The 23314-nt window shown below is 40.9% G+C and overlaps 1 protein-coding gene across 1 annotated transcript in view; it reads right to left on the bottom strand.

The window, feature by feature from the left end:
- The window catches only part of CPM (carboxypeptidase M), a 64727-nt gene extending 46055 nt beyond the window's left edge, over positions 1-18672 (bottom strand). The window contains exons 1-2 of the mRNA XM_037514017.2: positions 18634-18672; positions 18154-18316 (exon numbers count right to left, since the gene is read on the bottom strand). Coding sequence (XP_037369914.1) covers positions 18154-18313 — 160 coding nt within the window. The 5' untranslated portion in view covers positions 18314-18316; positions 18634-18672. The remainder of the gene's footprint in view (positions 1-18153; positions 18317-18633) is intronic.
- Positions 18673-23314: the final 4642 nt, after the last annotated feature.

Here is a 23314-nt window from a genome sequence, read left to right as displayed (position 1 = left end):
AGTGAATCTCTTGGCCATCTGCAGCAGGGTTACCTGGGGGTATCTGTTAAAACCGTAAAGTCTTGATTCCTGCCCAGAAGATGAATCTCTGGATGTGAATTCAGGAGCTTGCATTTTTATTTACTTCAGTTGACTATCACATATATGATTAAAACACTCTGTTTAGTAAAATACAATCTATGCATAGGAAACTGTACACTGTACAGTGTGGATTTCATAAACTGTACAAGTAGGTGTGTAGCTGTTAGAGGGAAAGGATGTCCTGAGCTAATCCCATACAGGCTTTGTGGACCCCACCCCCACTCCAGACCAAAGCCATCAGGAAATTGGGAAAGACAAATCCTGTCACCACCAAAGGGAAGGTGGCTGGGACCTGAGGGTGGAGTTAAGCAGCCAGGTTGGGTATAAAAACCAAACACGTGGGCCTTGGGGTCTCTCGCTCTGTCGCTCGCCTCCTGGCTTCAAGGCTCCTGGCTCGCGGCCAGCTCTCAGGGCGCCATTTGGGATTCCTGATCAGCGGATTGGGTAGGACGCATTTAAAACTTTGTCTCCCACTTTTCTCCCTGAGTTGTGCATTTCCTCATTTCCCCTTCCCTTGTAAATAAACCTTTTATTAACCTTTCATGTGTGCCTGCAGTAGAGTATTGATAAGTTCTTTTAAGTGCGCAGGTGAGGACCCACAGTCAGGCACCCCGTTTTGTATCAGGGCTGCCCTGTAACATAGCCAGCACCCGAGAAGCACCCTTGTGCCTACTTCCAGGCACTATGCCCTATTGTGGATTCACTTATACTGTTGTGTGTAAATGTAAACCATTCTCAGGGCTGTCTACTATTCCTTCAAGTAATGCAAGCCAAACTGAGAACCACGCATTCCAGACTGAAGCATAAACAAACTTATCCCTGCCTGGATATGCCGTATCTTGTACCTAAACATTCTTGCCTCAAGTTTTTGCCACAAGGCTAGACTCGCCAGAAATTAGAACTTACACAGTCGCTGAAGTCACAGAGCTGGTATGAAGTGCAGATGGGCCAGAGAGGCAGGAATGTTTTTCAATTTCAGAGCAGCTCCTTCCAAAGAGTCTGATAACCATGGAGGCATTACAAGTATCTTTTCCTGACAGGTTTTTCAGCTCATCAGAGCATAATTCTTTCCTGAGTACTGCTTCTGCTCAAATAGCCAGTTTGGAGGCCTGGTGGTTATTCTTAACTAGAGCCAGGTTACCTGGGTCCAAATTGCAATTTTGCAATTTCATGTGTGACACTGGGTACCCTCTTTAATTCTTTGGCATCTCAGTTCCTTCATGTATAAAATAAGGCTTACAGCCGTACCTTATGGGGTTGCTATGATGTGAAAATGAGCAAACACTTAAAAAGCACTTAGAACAGGGCGTGGTACATAGCAAGCAAATATCATGTTTGGTAGATGAATTGGTATCTCTAAGCTCATCAGTGTAACATAGACACTAAAGGGTGGAATGCCAGAGGAAGAAAGGTCCTGAAGTGAAGAAAGGTACTCGATTAATCCAAACTGATTCCCATTCCACCCCCTTTAGAGAATTATCTAGTGAAGTCTTGTTCACTTGTTGCCCATATTTATGCCCATATTTATATAACATTCTCTTCCTTAAATTTAAAAACTGGTATTTAACATGGCTACATACTTTAGTAGTCCACTTTTATTAATGTCTGGTAGCCAGAATTAATGGAAATAAAGTCAATCATTAATCGAAGGTTGGATTATTTTTATTTTTATTTATTTTTTTTTTTTATAGAGGCATGCTTTATTTATTTATTTGTTTGCTGGTTTGCTTGCTTGTTTTGTTTATACATGCACTGGGTACAGTCAGAAGGGCGGGAGGGCGAGAGAATTCACCAGAGCCAGAGCGGGGAGCAGAGCAGGCAGAAGGACCGAAGTACACTGCTGAGGGGAGCAGCGGGCGGCAGGAGAGGTCCGCGCGCCATGTGGGACCCTCCTCTGGTGGCCGGGGAGCAGCCGGGGATCGAACCGGCGCCGCAGAGGCCGCGCGCAGCTTCGCAACCCAGCGCTCAACCGCTGCGCCACCGGGGAGGCCCGGATTATTTTTAGATAGGGTACTATCCCAACCTCATTTTTGACCCACAGAACAGGATAATAATTCTATTACATTTCAACTAGAAATACCAAAGAATCCAGACTCAGATTCATTCTGGCTTGTTTACAGGTTCTTGTATTCTGAAGCTGTGACACTGTGTAGTTGAGATAGTTCCCACATTCTTCAGGTGTAACTCTGGTGACATGGGTTTCAGCCAAGGGTCTTCTTTGTTCCTCTGTCTTTACCTAGAGTTATTTTGACCCAAATTTAACTGAAGCTACAGGCTTCTTCCCCACCATTTTACCTTTTCTCCTCTTGTTATCTGTTCCCTAAGTGACTTTTATAAATCTTTACTGTTCTTTCTGCTTACAAAAATCATACACTTTTTAAGCACTTAAAAATATAAGCACTTAAAAATATTTACTGGAGGATGTCAAATCTGTTCACACATGAGTCTATTCACAAAACTAAGTTCCAGGTCATAAGAGGCCAATGAGAATTTAGTAATGTCTTTTCTTAAGTTTATTCTTCATATGTAGCTACCTTTAAAGCATATAATCATTTTAAAAAGTTTAAGTTTAAATGGCAGGGTAAAAATTAAGTGTTTAGTAATCTTAATTTCTGAAATCTTGGTAAGAAAGAGAAATGGGTACAGGTATTAAAATTGGGGAGCTATCAGAACAAGGGAAAACATATTTCTACTTATACCCCTAAATATATTTGTAAACAATAATAATACAATTTATTAGTGGTTCAGAACACAGACCCTGATGAGTATAGAGTGCCTGTACAAAGTGCCTCTGTACAGAGTACAGAGTTTATGCTTCAGTCTGGAATGCAGTGGTTCTCAATTTGGTTTGCATCACTTAAAGGAATACTGGACAGCCCTGAAAATGGTTTACATTTACACACAACAGTATAAGTGAATCCACAATAGGGTATAGTGCCTGGAAGTAGGCATAAATGTGCTTCTTGGGTGCTGGCTACACTCTGGTCTGCTATTTAGTAACTGGGATCTTTCACGTGTTTGTTACGTAAGTTGGGATATTGGCAACTTAGAAACATGGCACTGTTTAAAATACTTGAAACTAGAAGCTACCTATGACCTGTAAGATCACACCATGGTTCCTATTAGATGTTTTGGAACTCAAATGCTCAGACAGTTAGCTTCTCCTACTGGGCAGCACTCTCTTCCATTAGTTTATTCTATTTCCCCAGAATTTCCATCTCCAAACTGAACTGCTCCTCACTATACCACATGCAAATTCATGCTGCTCATATGTCCGTTAGAGAAAATATAGTTTGGATTGCTGATAGAGTAAGTCTTAGTGCTTGGCAACCTGGGATTCTGTTAATTTATCCAATCTAAATGTTATTTTGCTTTCCTTCCTTACTGCATTTCTAGCTATACCTCCAACACATAAAGCTTTCCCCCTTCAGAGGTGAGAAGGACAGTTACTTATCTGATCAGACCTTGTGATTCCTGGGTGAACAGGAGGAGCTGAGGGTGGTCAGGATAGGTCAAGCATCCCCCTAATGCATCATCATCTCCTCCCAGATATTAAAGAACCTGAGTGGAGGTCCTACGCATTGGGCAATTTGATGCCATATGCGCATTACTTCCCCAGAGCTCCTGCTGCCTTAGCATCTAAGGTATCTTAGTGGGTGCACATTGGAAAATTCAAAGTTCCCAATGGCCAGATCTGCTCACTACCCTACAGATGCCAACTTGTTTATCAATGGCATCTGTAAAAGTCTGAATCCCAGTTGTGAGGCAGTAACTCCAGAGGCCAGGCAAAGCAGTAGAGGCAGTTAAGTGTTTCTTAAAATTTTGGCATATTTAGAGAAAATATCATCCCCCAGTACAGCAAGGATATGGGTGTGGACGGTCAAGAGTGAGATCTTTTGCCTAACTCAATACATAGGTGATTAGCCAAAACAATCTGTTATTTACACAAGCTCCTAGCACTTGGCTTTATACAGGAAATATCCAATATTTTCTAACACACACACCTTATTTTGATCCATTTTAGGGGGCTATGAACCTTTGGAAGTCATCACATATACATGTGCCACTACATAGAACATTAAATCCCAAAGGACAGGAACAGTGGCCCTTGGCACCTGCCAGAGTCCAGCTCCTTGCCTGGCTTATGGTACATCTTCAGTCTATTCTTGCCAAATGCAAACATTTTCATTCTACTCACTCTGGTCATGGGAATTTAGTCTCATAAAGTCTTCTGAGTAATCTTGTTTAAAAAAATTAAAGCTGTCTTCTGTCTTCTTACCCACAGAAATATCCCAAGTCACCTCGACAGAAGTTTCCAGACTCTAGGGACTATTAAAAAACCGGAAGAACAGGACTTTGAATCCTGAGAGACCAAGGCTTGAATTCCTAGCACTTCCACTTACTAGCTAAGTTGTCTTGGGCAAGTCACACATTCCTCACCTCACTTACCCGTCTGTAAAATAGAAATATTACCTAAATCCCAGATTTATGTTAGGATTTTTTAAATTGTATAATAAAAGTGGCTAGTACATAGAAGTAGTCAATCATGTGTACAACTTTATAGCTATCCTCAAATACCCATTTGCATTCCTTTAAAAAAAAAACCATTTCCCAAAGACAGTACAGAATGTCCTATGAACAGTTCCCTTGGGGCTCCAAGGATTGCAATTTTAGTGAAAAGTTACGTGAGTCAAAATATTTTCCCCATTTATCACTGTTCCTTAATCTTTTCCCAAAAAAACTCTACAGTGACAAAATCCTTCTAAAACTTTATGTTTTCCACTGCGTACAAACAAAGAGAGCCTAGTTCCTAGGATGCTTTAGAAATCACCACCAAATATTTCCCCTTGACCATATACACAATGTAGTCTGGTCTCCTAAGCATAAAGGGCAGAACAATCCCACCTCATCCTTAGGCTCAGTATGTTTTCCCATTCACTTTACCTGGAACTCCTACCCCTCACCTGACTGCCTCACACCTTTACTCAAATATCAGCTTCTTGATGAGTCTTTCGCAACTCTATCAAGCACATGGGAACCTCAGACTCCTGAAAGTTCATAGCCTCGTTATAATGCTTTTCCCACTATAGTGACTGGGTGTAAGGCTCCGCGCCCTTGTTCCCAAAGGAGAAGGTCCAGGTCTTGGTCTTTGTATCTTTCCACATAGGATCTGGTAAACAATAGGTGCTCAATAAATGTTTATTGAATGAATATGTAAATGAAATACTAAAAGACATATTTGAATTAATAACCCATATCTAAAGATATAACTTTACATCACCAATTCATCTATAAAGTCTATTTTTTCTCAGCTCTACAATGTAATTTAAATAATGTAACACAGACTTTATATATAGCTTATTATTATTTTCTTTTTAAAAATTATTTCTTTATATATTTATATATTTTTTACATCATTCTTCATTTTTGTACAATGTGTGCTTTCTCATCTCGGTTATAGTCCCCATAAAATTCCCACCATGCAGTCACCCATGTACCATCACCATAGTCCCTTGTGCTCTTCCCACCCCTGTTTTGATCCTACTCCCTGCTCTCCCCACCCCACCTCAGAATGTCTCTGGTTTATAGTTGCCTGTTGATGTTGATTTTTACTTTATTATAATTACTTTTTTTTTCCTGTCCCTTATTTGGATCCTCTACATTCCTCCTAAATGAGGGAAATTTGCACAGTATCTGGCAGATAATAGGGCCTCATTAAACTGCAGTTGAATTTCTTTTATTTTCCCATGCTCAGTAATCCTACTGAATAGTTTTCCTGGAAAATGAGACCAAGATTAAGTCTCCCCCCAAATACAAATGACTTTATTTTGTAATAACAATATTATTCCAAAATTACTTTTAAATAGAAAATATCTGCTCCTATGTTATACTATTGGTGTCAATATAAATTGGTATAGCTACTACAGAAAATAGTATGGATAGTCCCCAAAACATTAAAAATAGAACTACCAAAATACCCAGCAATCCCACTTCTGGGTATATATCTAAAGGAAATTAAGACGCTATCTTGAAGAGATATCCACACCATGTTCCTCACAACATTATTCACAATAGCCAAGACACATAAGCAACCTAAGTGTCTATTGACAGGTAAGTGGATAAACAAAATGTCACACACACACACACAAACACAATGGGCTGACATTCAGCTATATAAATGAAAGAAATTCTGCCATTTGTGACAATGTGGATAAACCTTGGGTGCATTTTACTAAGTGTAATAAGTTAGAAAAGACAAATGCTACATTTCATATGTACAACCCAACAAAGCTAAACTCATAGAAGCAAAGGATAGATTTGTGGTTTCCAGGGGTTGGGATTCATGGAAATGAGGAAATGTTGGTCAAAGGGTACAAAATTCCAGTTAGAAGATGAGTAAGGTTTTTTATTTTTATTTTTTTTGATTGAGCTCATGCTGCTGTGGCTAGCGGTAGCTTGATAGTGCTGAGACTTTAACCTCTGAGCCACCAGGGAGGCCCAGAAGATGAGTAAGTTTTAAGGATCTAATGTAGAGCACGGTGACTATAGTTAGTGATGCCAAGAGCATACATCTTATGTACTCTGACCACCACCCCAAAAAAACAATAATTATGTCAGGTGAAGGACGTGTTAACTAACCTTATTTTGGTAATCATTTTGATATATATTTCAAATCATCATGCATACTTTATACAATTCTTTATGACAATTATATCTTAATACTGTTGAAAAAAAAATAAAGCATTTTCTTAAATACTCTGGGATTTCTCTTTGAGATCTGGATCATTTATCTCTATCAGATTCTGCATAAATTTGGCATATACAGGGGGCCTCCCCGGTGGTGCAGCGGTTGAGCGCTGGGTTGCGAAGCTGCCCGCAGCCTCTGAGGCACCAGTTCGATCCCTGGCTGCTCCCCGGCCACCGAGGAGGGTCCCACATGGCGCGCAGACCTCTCCTGCCGCCCGCTGCTCCCCTGAGCAGTGTACTTTGGTCCTTCTGCCTGCTCTGCTCCCTGCTCTGGCTCTGGTGAATTCTCTCACCCTCCCATGCTTCTGACTGTAACCAGTGCTTGTATAAATAAAAAAAAAATAAAATAAAATAAATACATCTTAAAAATAATAATAATAATAATAATAATAATTTGGCATACACAGAATTTGACGAGGAAGAAAGAGTTAACACAGCCAGTCTGTTTTACTACAGACATGGCAATGACCCTTCCCCAAACTCTGAGCACCAAACTCTTGCAATTTTAACTAATTAGTGATGTCATGTTGTACCCCTAAGGCACTGGGTCAGGACACATCAAGTTGAAAATGTTGTTCTGAGTAAAAACGAAACTTTCAATGAGGACTACCTTAGTACCTAATGTGGGTCTGTATCTTGAGCTCTGGGCTGCTGGGACTTGTGTAAGCTTCCCTGGTGGGTGTTGGTATAGTTCACAGCTGGAGTGAAACATGCATATGTGGGATTCTCATGGAGGAGCAGGAACACCTATGATGACCCCTCTAGCTGTTGCCTATGTGCGTCCTATCCTGCTGTTCCTGCACTGTGCCCTTTGCCCACTAAATGGTGCTGTGAGTTCTTTTTTTTTTTTTTTAAAGATTTATTTATTTACGCATACAAGAGCTGGGGTACAGGCCAGAGATGCGGGGGGTGGGGGTGAGAGGATTTACCCAAGACAGAATGGGGAAGAGAATAGGCAGACTGACCAAAACACACTGCTGAGGGGAGCAGTGGGCGAGACAGGGGAGGTCTGCTGCGCCAGGGCTGTCTCCTGGCAGGCAGGCGGGGGGGGGGGGGGGGGGGGGGGGGGGGGTGGCGGGGTGTCAAACTCATGCTGCAGAGGCTGGAGATAGCTTCACAGTGCTGTGCTGTGCTTAACCTCTTGCACCACCAGGGAGGCCCTCTGTTGATGTTCTTTTCATTTGTTTTGTTGGCTTCTATCTCTGCCAGACTCTAAATGTTAGAGTGTCCTATAGTCCTATTCTGGCCTCCTAACTTTCTGCTAGATTATTTATCCTGAGACAATGCATCTTCTTGTTGATTCCTCTCAAGTTTATTTCTGCAGTCAAACCTCTCCTCTGAAATCCACATTCATACCCAACTATCTACTAAATACCCTGTCACTGGATGGCTACCAAGGAAATCCATGCATGGAAAAACTCTTCAGCTTTGACCTACATAGAGTGCATGTAACATATAATATGAGTATATTTGGGCTTAGGATACAAAGATGAACACAGCCTGGTCTCTGTCCCCAGGTGTAACTTAGCTGGATCTACTGAAAGATGCTCAGCAAGAAAAGCACAAGAAGGTTGTAACTTCCCAGGGGACTAAAAAATGTTTCTTGGAGGAGGTAACATATTGAACTAAGCCCCAATTAATTAAATTAATGATCAAATGGTCTCTATTCATTCCTGCTCTAAAAATGTGACTATATGCTAACCTTCACCTGACTGTATTTATAACATACCTGTACCCTTTGTTGGAAAGGAGTCTCAGTTATGTGTCCCAGTAACTGTCAGTTTGTGTGACTTCAGTTGTTTTCCTTAAGTGTGGTGCTGGCTTCTCAGAGAGCTTCCTTCTCTCTAAGCACTAATTAAACAAATAGAACAATTAATTTAATCAAATAGAAGGGCTGCTGAGTTGATTTCTTCTACTGAACTCTGTGATAGGGTGAACTTCTTAAATGTAAAGCACTATCATTAATGCTTCCATATCCTGTGCCTTGAAGGCTGTTATCTTGGGCTCTGGGTAAGTTCAAGAGAAGTCTGTGGACATAACTTGAAGGGAACTTGTTTGAAGTTGGTGGAGTTTTTCTGATGTGCTGGAGCAAAGCCTTCCAATTGAGCCAATAAACTATGCTTATGGCAGGATTACAGACCAGAGAATATATACTTTAAAAATATCTGATATGCAGCAATCCTCCCAAACCAGAGAGAACATTTTGAATGTGCAACTTAAGTCCCTTTCATAAATTCAAATTAGGACATACTAACCCTAGAAAAAACTACTATGCATTAAATTACCAAGGAGATAGGAAGAAGATCAATTGTTTTAAATCACTAGATAGGAAGATTTGATTTAATCTCCTCCTACCCCAAATGCAAGCTGATATTTGCCATAACCTTTTAAACTCTTTAAAGATTCTTTTTATCTTGTATTCTTTGTAAAAGGGATATTTAAACACACAAACTAGAGAAGGAAGCAGCTAATGGCAGTTATCTCTCAAGTCCAGACACTGCTGTCACCACAGTGTGACTTTCAGACATACATGTTCATTGATTAAGAACAGTAACAATCCCCTTTGGATGCTGGCTATGTAAGTTTGAGGTGGGTTCTTATCAACTCTCATAAGTCTGTGATTTTAGACAAATAGTTGCTAATCCTATCAGTGAATGCCTCCTTTTTCATGTCTGATATATCGCATCTCCTCCTTTACTATACTGGCATAAAATTCATAGAAAATATAATACATTTACATGCATAATTTTTAAAGGATCAACATATTGTTCTGTATATGAAGAAGTAAAAGGAAAGCAGTGTATAGTAACATACGGTAGGAAAATGTAAAAACTTGGGCACAATTTGCTAGAAGACATAACATGAAAGTCAGATGCCTATATTTATACTTGAGAGTCACCATGAATACCTCTATCACAAATGTTGACTGACTGTGTAGTCATTAGTGTTAGGATTTTATGAGTATAGAATATCTCTTAATAAAGTTCAGAGCAAGACCAAATATAATTTACCCTTAATTTCCCTATATTTACATTCCTAGAAAAATTAGTATATATCAAAATTGTGGGGGAAGGCAGCCTGTGTTTATACATAAAATAGTTCAGTTGTAGGCTAAGATAATTATAAGCTGGTCTTTCATCTAAGGAAGATATTGGAAATGTAGGGAACAGCTGTTTCCTATGTGGACTATTCATGCATTGCCTATAAGATCAGCATGTTCCCTTTCCAAAGACTTGTAAATTATGGCCTAATACTCCCCTTACATTTCCAAATTTCCCCCTAGGGGGCGGTACTGCTCTTAATAAGATCCATAGTTCTCAACTCAGGAGAAGCTAGTTTGGTGGGTGGAGGTCCCATCAGAAGGCAAACCAGAATCTCAGCCTTCTTCTTTTGCCTCAAAACCAAGGAGTTTGTGCACATAGAAAAAAATTCAACTCTACACCAAGAAAAGTAATTTAAATTGTTTTGGATGAAACTTGTGAATATGGAAAAGAGATGAAGGAACTCAAATGATGATCACTTAGCACATAAAAAAACACTTAATACAGGCTTTTTCTTGGATTGGAGAGGATGCCTGTCAACATTTTTAGCATCACAGGGATCAAGTGCAAGAGGTAGAGGCAGGAGAAGGGGTAAGGGCAAGAACAGAGAGAGACATAACAGGAGAAGCATTTCTTTATAAGCCATGAGGATTACGGGTTGAATATTTGGCACAAGACAGACTTGAGTCCCAATCACCCCGCTGTCCTTTACTAAATTGGGACAATCTGTTTAATCTCAATTCTCAGTTGGGCATTACATACCATGGTTACAATGAGTAAGAGAAACATATATGTAAAATGTCAGGCAAATAGAAAAAATTCACTTGATGTTGGCCATCATCAGTATTTTTAAGAAGATTCAAATGCCACTTGCCCCTGCTATATTGTTTAGATATATTTGAGATTTGGGATAAAAATGGTTACCAGATTTAAGAAACAGAATAAAATTTTGCATGGCTTTTTGGATATTTTATCTCAATTTTCTTTTTTAAAATGTCATATTACAAATGTAGGGAAAATCTAAATCATTTCCTTATAAGAATACAAAGGCATGGGCCTTCCTGCTGGCACAGCGTATTGAGCACAGCACTGTGAGGCTGTCCACAGCCTCTGCAGCGCCAGTTCAATTCCCAGCCGGCCAGGGAGCAAACCACATGGTGAGGCAGACCTCTCCTGTCTAGCCCACTACTCCCCTCAGCACTGCTTTCGGTCTGTCTGCCTGTTCTGCTCCCCACTCTGTCTCTGGTGAATCTTCTCACCCTCCCGTGCCTCTGGCCTGTACCCCAGCTCTTGTATAAATAAAATCTTAAAAAAAAAAAAAAAGAATACAAAGGCAGTGCCTTTAAGAAACTCTATGGTTATAAAAATAAGGCTGATATCCCAGGTTTTGGCACCAAAAAAAAAAAATAAGGCTGATAATGTTATAGAGACATCTCCATAAAAGGGGGAGGTACCACGTTCCCTGTCCCACTTAATGATGGGTGAAGCTGATCAGCCAAGTAAAGCTTTATAATACAGAAGATAGTTCCTTCTCCTGCCATCTGACTTGCACCCTGGTATTGCTGGGAAGGAGACATTGTCCCAGCTTAATGGGACCTTCTTCAGAACCCCCAAACTATAGTTCCCCACCAAAAGGTACCTTAGTCTTGTGGTAAGCTTTCAGGCCTCAGTGGCTCCACTTCAGGCTGACCCTGTTCAGCTGGGCATTTGCCCACAGGAGTGGGGTAATTTGGGTGGTTCATTGGGAAAATAGCCTTTCTTCTCTCTCTATGAGTACTCATGCTATTAAAGTTCTTTCACTAAGTCTGCTTTGCCTTGTGCACACAGATGACAAAACCCCTTTAGCACATGCAATCTTGGAGGTTCTGGGGGTACCCTCAGTCGTGGGCTGACAAAAATCCATAAATTGTTTAAGAAAAGGACTTTGTATTTCAAATTAAAGAATGGGGAAGGACTTGCTAACCCAATATAACTTTAAGTCAGAAAAATACATATTACAGCTGAAATTCCTAGATTTTAGTGATATTGATATTGATATTACAAAATATCAATATTTGTATCACAAAGATCATTTTATACAGGACCACCAGAAAACTGACTTTACCATCATACTTGAGAAATGAGCAGACTGTGACAGAAAACCAAACTCAATGTGTTTTTCGAGAGCAATAGGCAAGCCAAAATCTATCCAGTAAGAGGCAGTAAACGAGAGCTAGATCTATGTATGTGACTACAGCACACATGGCTTTAAGGCAGGAAAATAGGCTAATTCTAAGGCGATTGCTGAGCATCTGAAATGGTATGAAGAGTCTCGCTAGAAGAATTTTTAAAAATCTGTTAATAAATATGGAAAGGTGAGAGTTCTTAGGTGAAATGCATGTAGAATAAACCTTCCCTCATCCTTTAAATGTAACAATGAGAAACTGACATAATAATCTTCCATTATTATTTTTAATTACTACTACTACTGCTGCTACTATTACTATAAGAAAACATAAGACCACTCTTAGCAAATTTTTTTTTTTTTTTTTTTTTGTAGTTTAGTTGGCCAGTCCAGGCAATTTTATTAATGGGAAAAGAATTTGAACATTTCTAGTTAGGGATAGCAGAAACAATGCCATTTTATTACAAAAAAAAATGTAATTATTATGTGAGCTGATGTCTTTCTTAAGTACTTTCTTGATAGCATGTGTGGGTGTTATGTTCATTTCTCCATGAATACAGGTTGACTGCATTGAACACATGGCGGGAGGCAGTGGATGCAGCAAGCCCAGGTTTTTGAGGCCAACATTTGAATAAATATCAGTGCCATTTAACCTTGAAGGCGAAGGGGGATTATCTCCATCTGTCTATCCCTCCCTCCCTCCTTCCTTCCTCCTTGCCTGCCTCCATTCCTTTTATTTTTTTAATATGTTTGAATAAGATTAGTGATATGAGGATTAAAAAACACCATGTAGAAAGTGCTCCATGTCGCATTTGTTTTTTTTTTTTTTATAAATTTTATTGTTATATTCCCCATACAATTGCAGCCCCCCCATTCTGACCCCAATCCCTCCCCTCCCGCCCCACTCTTAGCAAATTTTTAAGTATACTATACATTTATTGTAAACCAAGGGCACTATGCTGTGCAGTAGATCACTAGGAAGATACTTATCTTGCATTACTGGAACTTATGACAAATACCATAGTATATTTTCAAACCATTAATGCCAGTATGGTAAGTATACATTATAGAAGAATTTTTTTTCTTAGCATATATTTCTCATGAAATTATAAATCAATACATTGTTCAAAGAAGGCAATTTGGTTACATGTATTTAATACATAAAACTGCTTAAGACCCAATAATTTCCTTTTTGGAACTCTATCCATAATAGAGCTAATGTATCCCAAATAGCAGCTTTTATGTAGCACTTGCTCTGTGTCAGGCATTATTCTATTAGCAACAACCCAAGGATATATGTTACAAAGTATAGTGTCTAAAAAAACGTGAACTTAGTCATTGTGATTCTAAAGTCTCTGGTCTGAAAACTTTTACTGTTTCATCTGTGAGGATGTTCACAACAGCAGTGTTTAGAACAGGAAAAGTTCAGAAACCAATTGTGCATCAGTGGGGTATAAGTTAAGAACAGTAGATCCATTGATGCAACACAAAGCAGGCATTAATAATCAAGTTTTAGAAATATGTCTGTTGGCTTATTGGATGGTGAAGGCAAGGGGCGGGAGGCAGTGTCAGGAAACGGTGTACTTATGATTCCAGTTACCAAATTTTTTTTCAGGTGATGGGATTTTAATTTTATCTAAATGAACTTGAATTCCTTTTGAACTCAGAAAAATACTATTCACAAAACTCTCTAGATCAGCACAACTCAATCAAAATATGCACGTCACAGATGTAATTTAAGATATTCTCATAACTGGGCCTCCCCTGGTGGTGCAGGTGGTTGAGCACTGTGCTGTGAAGCTGTCCGCAGCCTCTGCAGCATGGGTTCAATACCGGCCGGCCGACAAGGGTCCCACATCACTCGGCAGACCTCTCCTGTTGCGCCCGCTGCTCCCCTCAACAGTGTATTTTGTCAGTCTGCCTGCTCTGTTCCCCGCTCTGTCTCTGGTGAATCCTCTCACCCCCTGCACATTTGGCCTGTACCCCGGTTCATGTATAAATAAAAAAAAAGATTTTTATTTATTTATTTATACAAACACTGGGCACAGTCAGATGTGCAGGAGGGTGAGAGAATTCACCAGAGCCAGAGCGGGGAACAGAACAGGTAGACTGATGAAATACACTGCTGAGGGGAGCAGCGGGCGCAGCAGGAGAGGTCTGCGAGCCATGTGGGACCCTCACTGGCTGCCGGGGATTAAACTGGTTGTACAGAGGCTGCGAGCATCCTCAGCCCAGCGGTCAACTGCTGCGCCACCAGGGGAGGCCCTAAATAAATCTTTAAAAAAATAAAATAAAATATTCTCATAACCATAATACATTAACAAAAGAAATGGGTGAAATTATTTTGAAAATATTTCTTGTTTAACCTACTAATCGAAAATGTTACCATTTTAATATATAGTGCATAAAATATTAATGAAATGTTTTACTTTTGAGTGATAAGTCTTCAAAATCACCTTTAGTACATCTTAATTTGGTCCACTCACAGCTCTCAATAACTAAGTACCTCTTGGCTACCCTATTGGCCAACACAGCTCTAGATCCTTGGCAGACGCTGTACTTTCAGAACAAAGCGTGATGACAAACCCTCTAAAACAACCTCAATCTCCAGTAACCATCTGTATCTGTGTCAAGCTACTGCTTTAAGGAAAAAAGGGGAGTACTGGGGAGAGTTTGAAGACACCCTCTAACATTTCTCAGCCTGTGATCTTCAGTAAGTTGACTTTTCTGTACCTCGTAGACCAGGTTTGTAATGAGGATAATGACTACTTTGAGTTGTTGCAATTTAAAAACATTAAAACACCTAATATGTGGAAAACACTTAATAAATGATTTTTATTCTCTACCCCTTTCCCCTTGCAACCTTCCTTATTCAGATAGTAAAGGTTAGACTTAGCAGGAGGCAAGACAAAAATTCTCAAACAGGGTAGCAGGGAATTTAATTTTAAATAGTACTAGAACCAATTTTTTGGGATGTGCAGAGGTTGACTTAAAAAAATCAATAATAAATATATTTGTACTTTAAAGGAAAGCAAAAAAGAAACAACAATAAAAACTAAAAGAACAAAAATTTAAAAGATAAAAAAGATTAAAAGACCTGATGGCAGGGAATGAATGGCACAATATTGCCTCATCAGGTTTTTTTGCAATCCATTAACAAATAAATATAGATTGTTGAGGGCCTCCCTGGTGGTGCAGGGGTTAAAGTCTCAGCACTATTGCCAGCCACTGTGGCATGAGTTCCATCTCCAGCCAGCAAGCTAACTCACATGGTGCAGCAGACCTCTCCTGACTCACCCACTGCTCCCCTCAGCAGTGGATTTCAGTAGATCTGCCTGTTCTACTCCTCACTCTGTCTCTGGTGAATCCTCTCACCCACCCCCTACACATCTGGTCTGCACCCCAGTTCTTGTATGCATAAATAAAATCTTTAATAAATAAGTAAATATAGATTATTGAATGTGCCAGACATCCTGCTAAATAAAGGGGGTTTGAATAAAAAAGGGAGGTGCTCCCTTCACTGAAGGAATGGAAGAAGGAGCCAATGAACATTGCATCATTTCCAATTTTTCTCCATTCAGTTTTCAGTTCTTTCTTGAGCTGTTCCTGTTGTTTCACCTAATGTTATCTTTACTATTTCGTTAGGTCATGGGGTTTCCTCCAAAAGGTTTATCTGAAATATGGTCAGTCTACTATGGCTGAATCCAGGTGAAGCATATTTATGTGCTCAACTTTGGTGTAGGTTTCAAAGACTTCAAAATTAAAATTTGAAAATTACAAAAGTAACAAATTTGTTAGCAATTAAACCAATTAATGTGACCTGTGTCAATGGCCTTACAGGCTCACTGTATATAAGATCATCAGAAACCTTACAGATGCTTGGAAGAGGTGAATGATTAAGAAAATTCATATAATCAAGAGGATAAAATACCACACAGTAACCAATTCACTGGACTCTGATTTTGTCAATTTGTGGATATATGCAATGAAAAGATGTAAATTGGGGGCAGGGGAGAGAAGCAGAGTAGAATCCATGATTACAACAATAAAATGAATTTATAAAACTAAACATTTATTTGGTCAGGTAGAAATATTACTTTTTCTCCTGGGTAGATTGCTCGTGTTCATAATAAAAATAACATATAGCAAATCCTGCTTGCCAAGCCAAGTTATCATATACCAGAGGGCAGGATGACCAGGGAAAATTGTCTATTTAGTGAAAAGAGCATCAAAGGAGCACAGTCTTTGAATGCTCTTGCTAATATGCAGTGATACTTAGGCAGCCAACTCCCAGTACTAGTGTACAGTTTAATATACCACTTGGAACCTAATGACAGATTTGGGATTTTTCTTAATCCAAGTAATTATTCAGAACAACATACTCAACACAAACATTTGACCACTAGTGTCAGATTTTATTTTCACGTGGTAACTCCTCAATCCTTTAATAACCACAAGAATGCATATGAGGTTAAGAGCGAGGGGGGGGGGAGGGGGGGGAGGGGGAAGCCTGCAGACTTTCACTGTTACTGTGGTTTGATATTATCATGGCAAATCAGAATAGCTGGCTCACATTCAGGGAGACCCCAACTTTCCTTCAAAAACACTTTGTACTTGAAAACATTAAAAGCTTACCAAATCATAGAGTACTTAAAATTAACAACATCCTCATCATCTTGTGGTTAAAATGATGACTGAACAATAACTCAAACGGGTTGTGTTCTATATTTCCTTTATTAATATAATTAGTATTCTTAGATCTTTTGAAATTGCTCTTCTCTAGCCCTAGAGGGAAATGATTTCAAAAGGTTGAATACATACGCTGATTCAAGATATGATTTCTCACACATCCAACCTCTATAATTTTGAGTTATAGAGCAATAGACAGTAATTCTGGCACCAACTCTTTGGCAATGTTGTTTTAAAACAAAGATACCATTACACACATAGTCCTAGGTTTTTATCTTGCACTGCATGTAAGTAAATTTACATAATACCTCTTTCATAGAAAAACCATGACCTTAAAATATCTTTGGAAAATGATTAAAAATACAGTCACCAATTCCAGTTGGCTCAAAAGCTCACAGCTAACATGCAGGTAGAGTTTGAACACACCTTTTTAAAGAGGTGAGATCCAATTGCATAAACTTGCCAAAACTCTTGATTTAAACTTTTTGTGTAATCTTTTTGGGGGTTCCATATTATAAAAGAGAATTAAGAAGTAGTATCCAATTATTTGCCTTGTTCCCCAAATGTCCTGGGGTACAATCCAGGTTCTAAAGCTCACCTATCTGAGTGATCTTACACAACATACTTCATTTCTCTATGACTCAAATCCCCAACCTATAAAAATGAGAATTTCTTCATATAATTATATTTGTATTTATTAAATAACTCCTAAATTAAAACATAAAGCAATTAAATGATAAAGGTGGAAGAGCTCAGATCAAGCAGTACCAATTACTGCTAGCTAACATATCGATTATTCAGAACAAGAATAATTTTAAAAAGTCTTTAATTGGTATCAGAGACTCTTTTTTTGCATAACTTTAAACTAATCATTCGTGACACAAATCATACCACAGAACTGTATTATTTAAAATTAAAAGAAACTTGTAAAATGATAGTTTGGAATAACTTTAAGCCATAGGCCTTAATTATACAAGGCAGAAATTTCACCAACAGAACTATACTATTAGTTTAGAAGAGATGCGACCAAATGATACTAACAGTCCAAATCATTTTTAAAGGCGCCAACAAAAAGGGAAACCTTAGATAAACGAACTTCCTTGGCAGAAGTTTATCTAGAAAAGGAATTAAACTTATTCCAGGTTACCAGTGTCTGCAAGACCCAAAAGCACATCGCCACTAATGCATAGGATTCAATGACACCAAATGACAGCGGAAACAGTAAAGTTCAAACCTCCCTACAACTCTCCCGACAAAATAAACCAACAAAACACACAAAAGCAGAAAGCAACCCACACGCAAGGCACTAGTACACCCGCCTGGAGACCTCTGAATAGCTCCATGGAGAGGGGACAGACGACAGGCGAAGGCACATTTAATGAATGAAAGCGAGGACTAGTGGGTGGCAAAGAGCCGAGCCACGGACCCTACCTTTCACAGATTTCCCAATACTGTGCAGGTGAGTGATAGAACTGTAGTTATGGGCAATATTCTTCAAAAACGCTTCCATTGCTTCCTGGTGGTGGTAGCCGAAATCCAGCGCAGCTGCCAAAGGCAGCAGCAGCCCCAGCCAGAGGCGCGCGAAGTTCATGTTCTGGAGATGAAAAAAAATAATAATAATAAAAAGAATAAAGTTGAGGACAGATAAGGACAGAGTGGAGGGACGTTGCTAGCTCGGGCTCAGCGTTCTAGTCGCAGGTCTCCTGCCACTGGACTCCGCGCGTCCTAAGGAGGTAAAACTTGGAAACTACATCCTGGGGAGTCGGTGCAACCCGAGCGCGGACAGCAGCCTCCCGAGCCCTCCATCCCGCCGCCCGCCCCTCCGTCCCTCCGTCCCTCCCCTGCTCGGGGCGTCTGGAGCGCCCGGCAGCTGCTGCAGCTGCGCCCAGGCGCGCGCGTCCCGAGCCTCACCCCAGCCCCGGCGCGTCAGTCCGCCCGCCCGCCGGCGGTCACCCGGCCGGGCCTGTCATTATAGCCCGGCCAAGGGGCGGGCGCGCCCGGGCCCCGCCCCCGGCGCCTGACAGACGTCCCGCCGGCCCACTCAGGCGCCGCGCGGGGCCCGGGGACCGCGGTGGCGCGAGCGGGCCGGGTGTCCCCGCCACCTTCGCACCTGGGCGAGCCGGTGCCCGCGACGCGCCGGGAGCCGAGAGCGCGGCGGCCGGCGCGGTGGGGCGCGCGGAGCTGCGGGGAGCCGAGCCCCGCTTCGCAGTGTCCGTCCGGGCGCGCACCCGGGTTGGGAAGTGCGTGCGCCCCTCGGCCACCGCTCCACCCGCTGGCTAGGTCCGGGGCGCTCCGCCGAAGGGGTGTTGGGGCGTTGGGTGTGTCCAGCTGCTGCGAGTTTGGAGATGTTCAAAACCTCACCGGGCGGGTGCGAACCCGGCTCACCCGGGGCCCCGGGACGCGCCGCGAGAGCCGGTTGCTCCGAGCCCCGCCGGGGTTCTCCGCCCGGGCCACGCTCCCGGCCCTACTGCGCACGACAGCGAAGTCTTCAAGCGAGAAGAACTTGCGTAGACGGTTTAAAGGCCGTCGAGTGTGGAGTCTAGGAAAACTGCTTTCTTACTTGGTGCATGAGATTTGAATAAATCGGAGCTCAGTTTAAAACTGGAAATCACACGCGAGAAAACAGAGCCACCTCTGTAAACCTGGCTCTTCCTCCACCCATGCGCCTTTGGCCTGCTCCAGGGCTCCCTTTCTAAAATGCTTTTTCTTGGAAGGACTGGGTGGTCGCTGTGGGCACTAGGAGAACAGGACTTCTCCGAAACCTAAGAGACTTCGGTGCAGGCAGACCTCGCCCGCACCTGTCCCGCGTCATCTGTCAGGGTAATCGGGGCACTTGTGCCAGCAGTCTGGTGAGTATAAAAAGTCTGAAAACCACTGACTGATCTGGGATAAAATTCCTCGTTTACAGATTAAAGATAAAAAGTCGGGGTCCCACTTCAGACAAATTCAACAGGATTTATTTCAATGAGGCCCAGAAATGTGTTGTTGATTTTTTTTTTTTTTTACACTGCTTAAGTGACTAGACTGTGCCTTCAAGAATGGAGAACCCCTAGTAATCGCTGTCACCTTCTTTGTTGTCGACACAGGTTGTATTGTAGAATTGAACTCTTAGAACCCCAGAGGCCAGCTGTGATTCCCAGGCAGTGGAGAAGGGAGGTGGCAGAATTAGACAACAGCATCACTTGATATGGATCCTAGTCCTGATCCTGACTCTCAGTGGCTGCGTCAATTTGTTGGAGCAACTGAGTGCAGACCAGGGGTGGGATTCCAGCTACTGACATCAGGCACCAACAACCAGGAGGGCAGGGCATGTGTGCAGTAGTGTGGTCTGAACACCCCTAGTCTCCTGAGCAGGGCACTGCTGGGAAGAGTTGTGGCCATTTTGTGAACCTTTCCAAGGGAGAAATACACGTGGGCTTGATTGCTTTTTCCTTGGAGCTGTTTTCAAAGGCAGCTGCCCTACCTGGAGGGTGGAGGGTCCTAGCAGCCCCCTCTCCAGCAACCCCCTCCCTACACAGCAGCAGCAGGCCTCTGCCTCACCCTGCTGCCCTGGTGGTGGAAGGACTTGAGTTGAGCTGCAGAGAACAGCAGACCTTATCACACCTTGTCAGCTGCCACTCCACCTTGCACTATTGGTTGGTAACTGGACCTTCTGCCTCTCACTCTGTCCTGCTAGTTCTCTACCTCCCCTTTATCCTGTTGGTTAAAAGAAATATTTATTACTGGGTTTTTGAGTGAATTTTTTTTTTCTAAAAGGTGTGCATAGTTACTATGCTAAATGTGATTTCTGCTAGATGGCTTGAAGAAGTTTTCCTTTCATTGCTTATTGACTTTTGTTTCTTGACTATGAGACATGAAAGGAAGGGGTGTGGGGTTTGAAGAGATTAAATTTAGGCAAATTACTATAAGGAATGAAAAAAGGAACTGACTACGAATGTAGTCAAAGATTGCTCTCATGTGATTTTAGAAATCATGCATTTGTTCTAGAAGTGGCAAGTATATGATTTTCTTAAGGGGTGTAAAAATTAGTGACTGGAGGCAGTGATGGCTTTATCAGTTGTGGGAGGGAGATTGACAAGGTTTTTGTTCCAGAAAAACAAAGAAGTTGAGGTATAGTTGAAATTACTACAGCTTTGGAGTTCACACTAGGTAGGAAGCAAATTCAGTAGACAGCCAGAGAGAATGGAAACAGGAGATAGGACTGAAGGCTGAAGTTCTAAAATCTAGCAAATAAAGTATAGTCCAGAGACAGCATTGGAATCAGCTGGGAATTGTTGCACATACAGGCTCCCTGGCCTTACTCTAAAACTACTGGGACAGAACATGCATTCTAATTTGATTTCCTGAGACTCTTAGGTACATTTGAATTGATAGGCACTGGTCTAGAGATGAAAAAGGTTTAATGTTAGAATGTGAAAAATATAGAAGAATAAAAGGCTGGCCTAATAGAATAAAACACTAATGTTTAAGACAAAATCCAGCACCCATTCCTTGATTAGCTCATAGTGATCTAAGGATAAATGGGAATTTTCTTATCTTAATAAAGACTAGCAACAACAAGCCTATAGCCAGTATTACACTTGCTGGTGAGAAACTCTAACCCTTTCCACAAAGATCAGGAAAACAAGGATTTTCCCTCACCACTCCTTTCCAATGTCATGCTGGATGCCTCTGCTAATGGAATAAGACAAGAAAAGGAAGGAAAAGATATACAATAGGGAAGGAAGACACAAAACTCTCTTTGTTCACAGACATATTAGTCTGTGTAGTAAATCCATAAGAATTGACAATAAAATTCCCGGAACTAATAAGTTATTGTTGTAAAGTTGCAGGTGCAAGGTTAATATACAAAAGTCAATTGCTTTCCTTTATAGGATCAGTGAAAAAGTGGAATTTGAAATTAAATATATAACATTATTTACATTAGCCCCCACCCAAAGAAATACTTAGGTGTAAATCTAAAATATATACAAAATCTATGAGAAAAACTACAAAGAGCTAAAACTACAGAGATATTGTCCCCCCCACACAAATATAATCAATTGGCCTTTGACAAGGGAATGAAAGTGCCTTATTCAGATCACCCCAAGATTTTCAGATCTTGTATCCCCAAAACTTCACATTTTGGCATGCAGTGTATTTTGGGTTTAAAACAATGAAATCCTTTGAGGCTGAGGATGTGCTTCTGTGCTTGTCTAAGTCCTTCACCTTTCCCTAAGCTAAGGTAAAGTAAAATCATCACATCCTAAGTTTCAGCTTTTTTCCTAATCAAAGACCTAGAAGAATGTAGTTTGGCGACTCATCTAAAACATCTGTCCCAGCATCTCATCTGTATTCTCAGAGCAAAAGATGAAGTAATTTCCCTTCCTTGTTAGGTGTAAGAATGAAATCAGCCCCACCTCTCTCCCAGGCACCTCAGGCATTCAGCACTGAAATTATATCCCTTCTCCCTAACCAAAGATGGGATCGGTATAATTATTTTAGTTCCCCCCCAACATTATTAAATAAATTTTCCACTGCATTATGATGATGAGATTGTGATTGTTTGTCCAACTCAAGAAGAAGCCAGAGGCGTGGGGGGTTACCTTTTGCCTCGGCAGGAGAAAAAACAATCCATTGGAGAAAAGATATTCTCTTCAACCAATGGTGCTTGAACAACTGGACAGTCCAAAATAAAAAAAAATTGAATCTATACGGAGATATCATACCCTTCCAAAAATTAACTCAAAATGGATCATAAGCCTAGATGAAAAACACAAAACTATGAAACTTCTAGAAGATAACACAGGAGAAAGCCTAGATAATCTTGGCTGTGGTGGTATCTTTTTTTGTTTGTTTGCTTTTTGTGTTTTTTTAAAAATTTATGTATTTACTTTATTCATGCATACAAGAGCTAGGGTATAGGTTAGAGGTGTGGGCAGTGTATGTGTGTGAGAGAATTCACCAGAGACAGAGTAGGGAGCAGAACAGGCAGATCTACTGAAATATACTGCTGAGGGGAGAAGTGGGTGAGATAGGAGAGTTCTGTTGCACCATATATGGGTTAGCTCCCTGGCTGAGGATCGAACTCAGGCCATGGTAGCAATAACGTGATAATGCTGAGACTTAACCCATGTGCCACCAGGGAGGCCCTCTGGGGTATCTTTTGAGACACAACAACAAAGACAAAAATCATGAAAAAAATAATTGAATTTTCACTTCACCTCTTTCTTTCCTTTCTTCCTACCTGCCCTGCAGACTGCAGGCTCCAACACTACATGTAGAAGCTGTAGTCTTATATAGGCCATTTAAAAAGCTCTGATAATTGCTTATTTGAGGCACAATCTTTAAAACAAATCCCTCATTCAACATTAAGTCCTCAACTTTAACTTTAGGCAAAATGACTGTAAGTAATAAACCAGGTCTTCAAATACTCTTATTTTGCTCAACGAGTATTCTTTTTTTTCTCATCAATGTTATAAGGTAATGATGTTGATGACATGAAATTTTTTAAAGACTGCTATGTGTTCCTCCTAGTGGTTCTGTTTCTCTGATTGAATTCCAAATGGCACAGAGGGTTAATCATAGAGACTTTTAAAATTTTAAACCCTGA

Source organism: Talpa occidentalis, unplaced genomic scaffold (genome assembly GCF_014898055.3).
Source record: "Talpa occidentalis isolate TD23 unplaced genomic scaffold, MPIMG_talOcc4v2.1 talOcc4.16, whole genome shotgun sequence".
Classification (NCBI taxonomy): Eukaryota; Metazoa; Chordata; class Mammalia; order Eulipotyphla; family Talpidae; genus Talpa; species Talpa occidentalis.
Note: the sequence above shows the minus strand (reverse complement) of the source record. Positions and strands in the feature narration are given on the sequence as shown.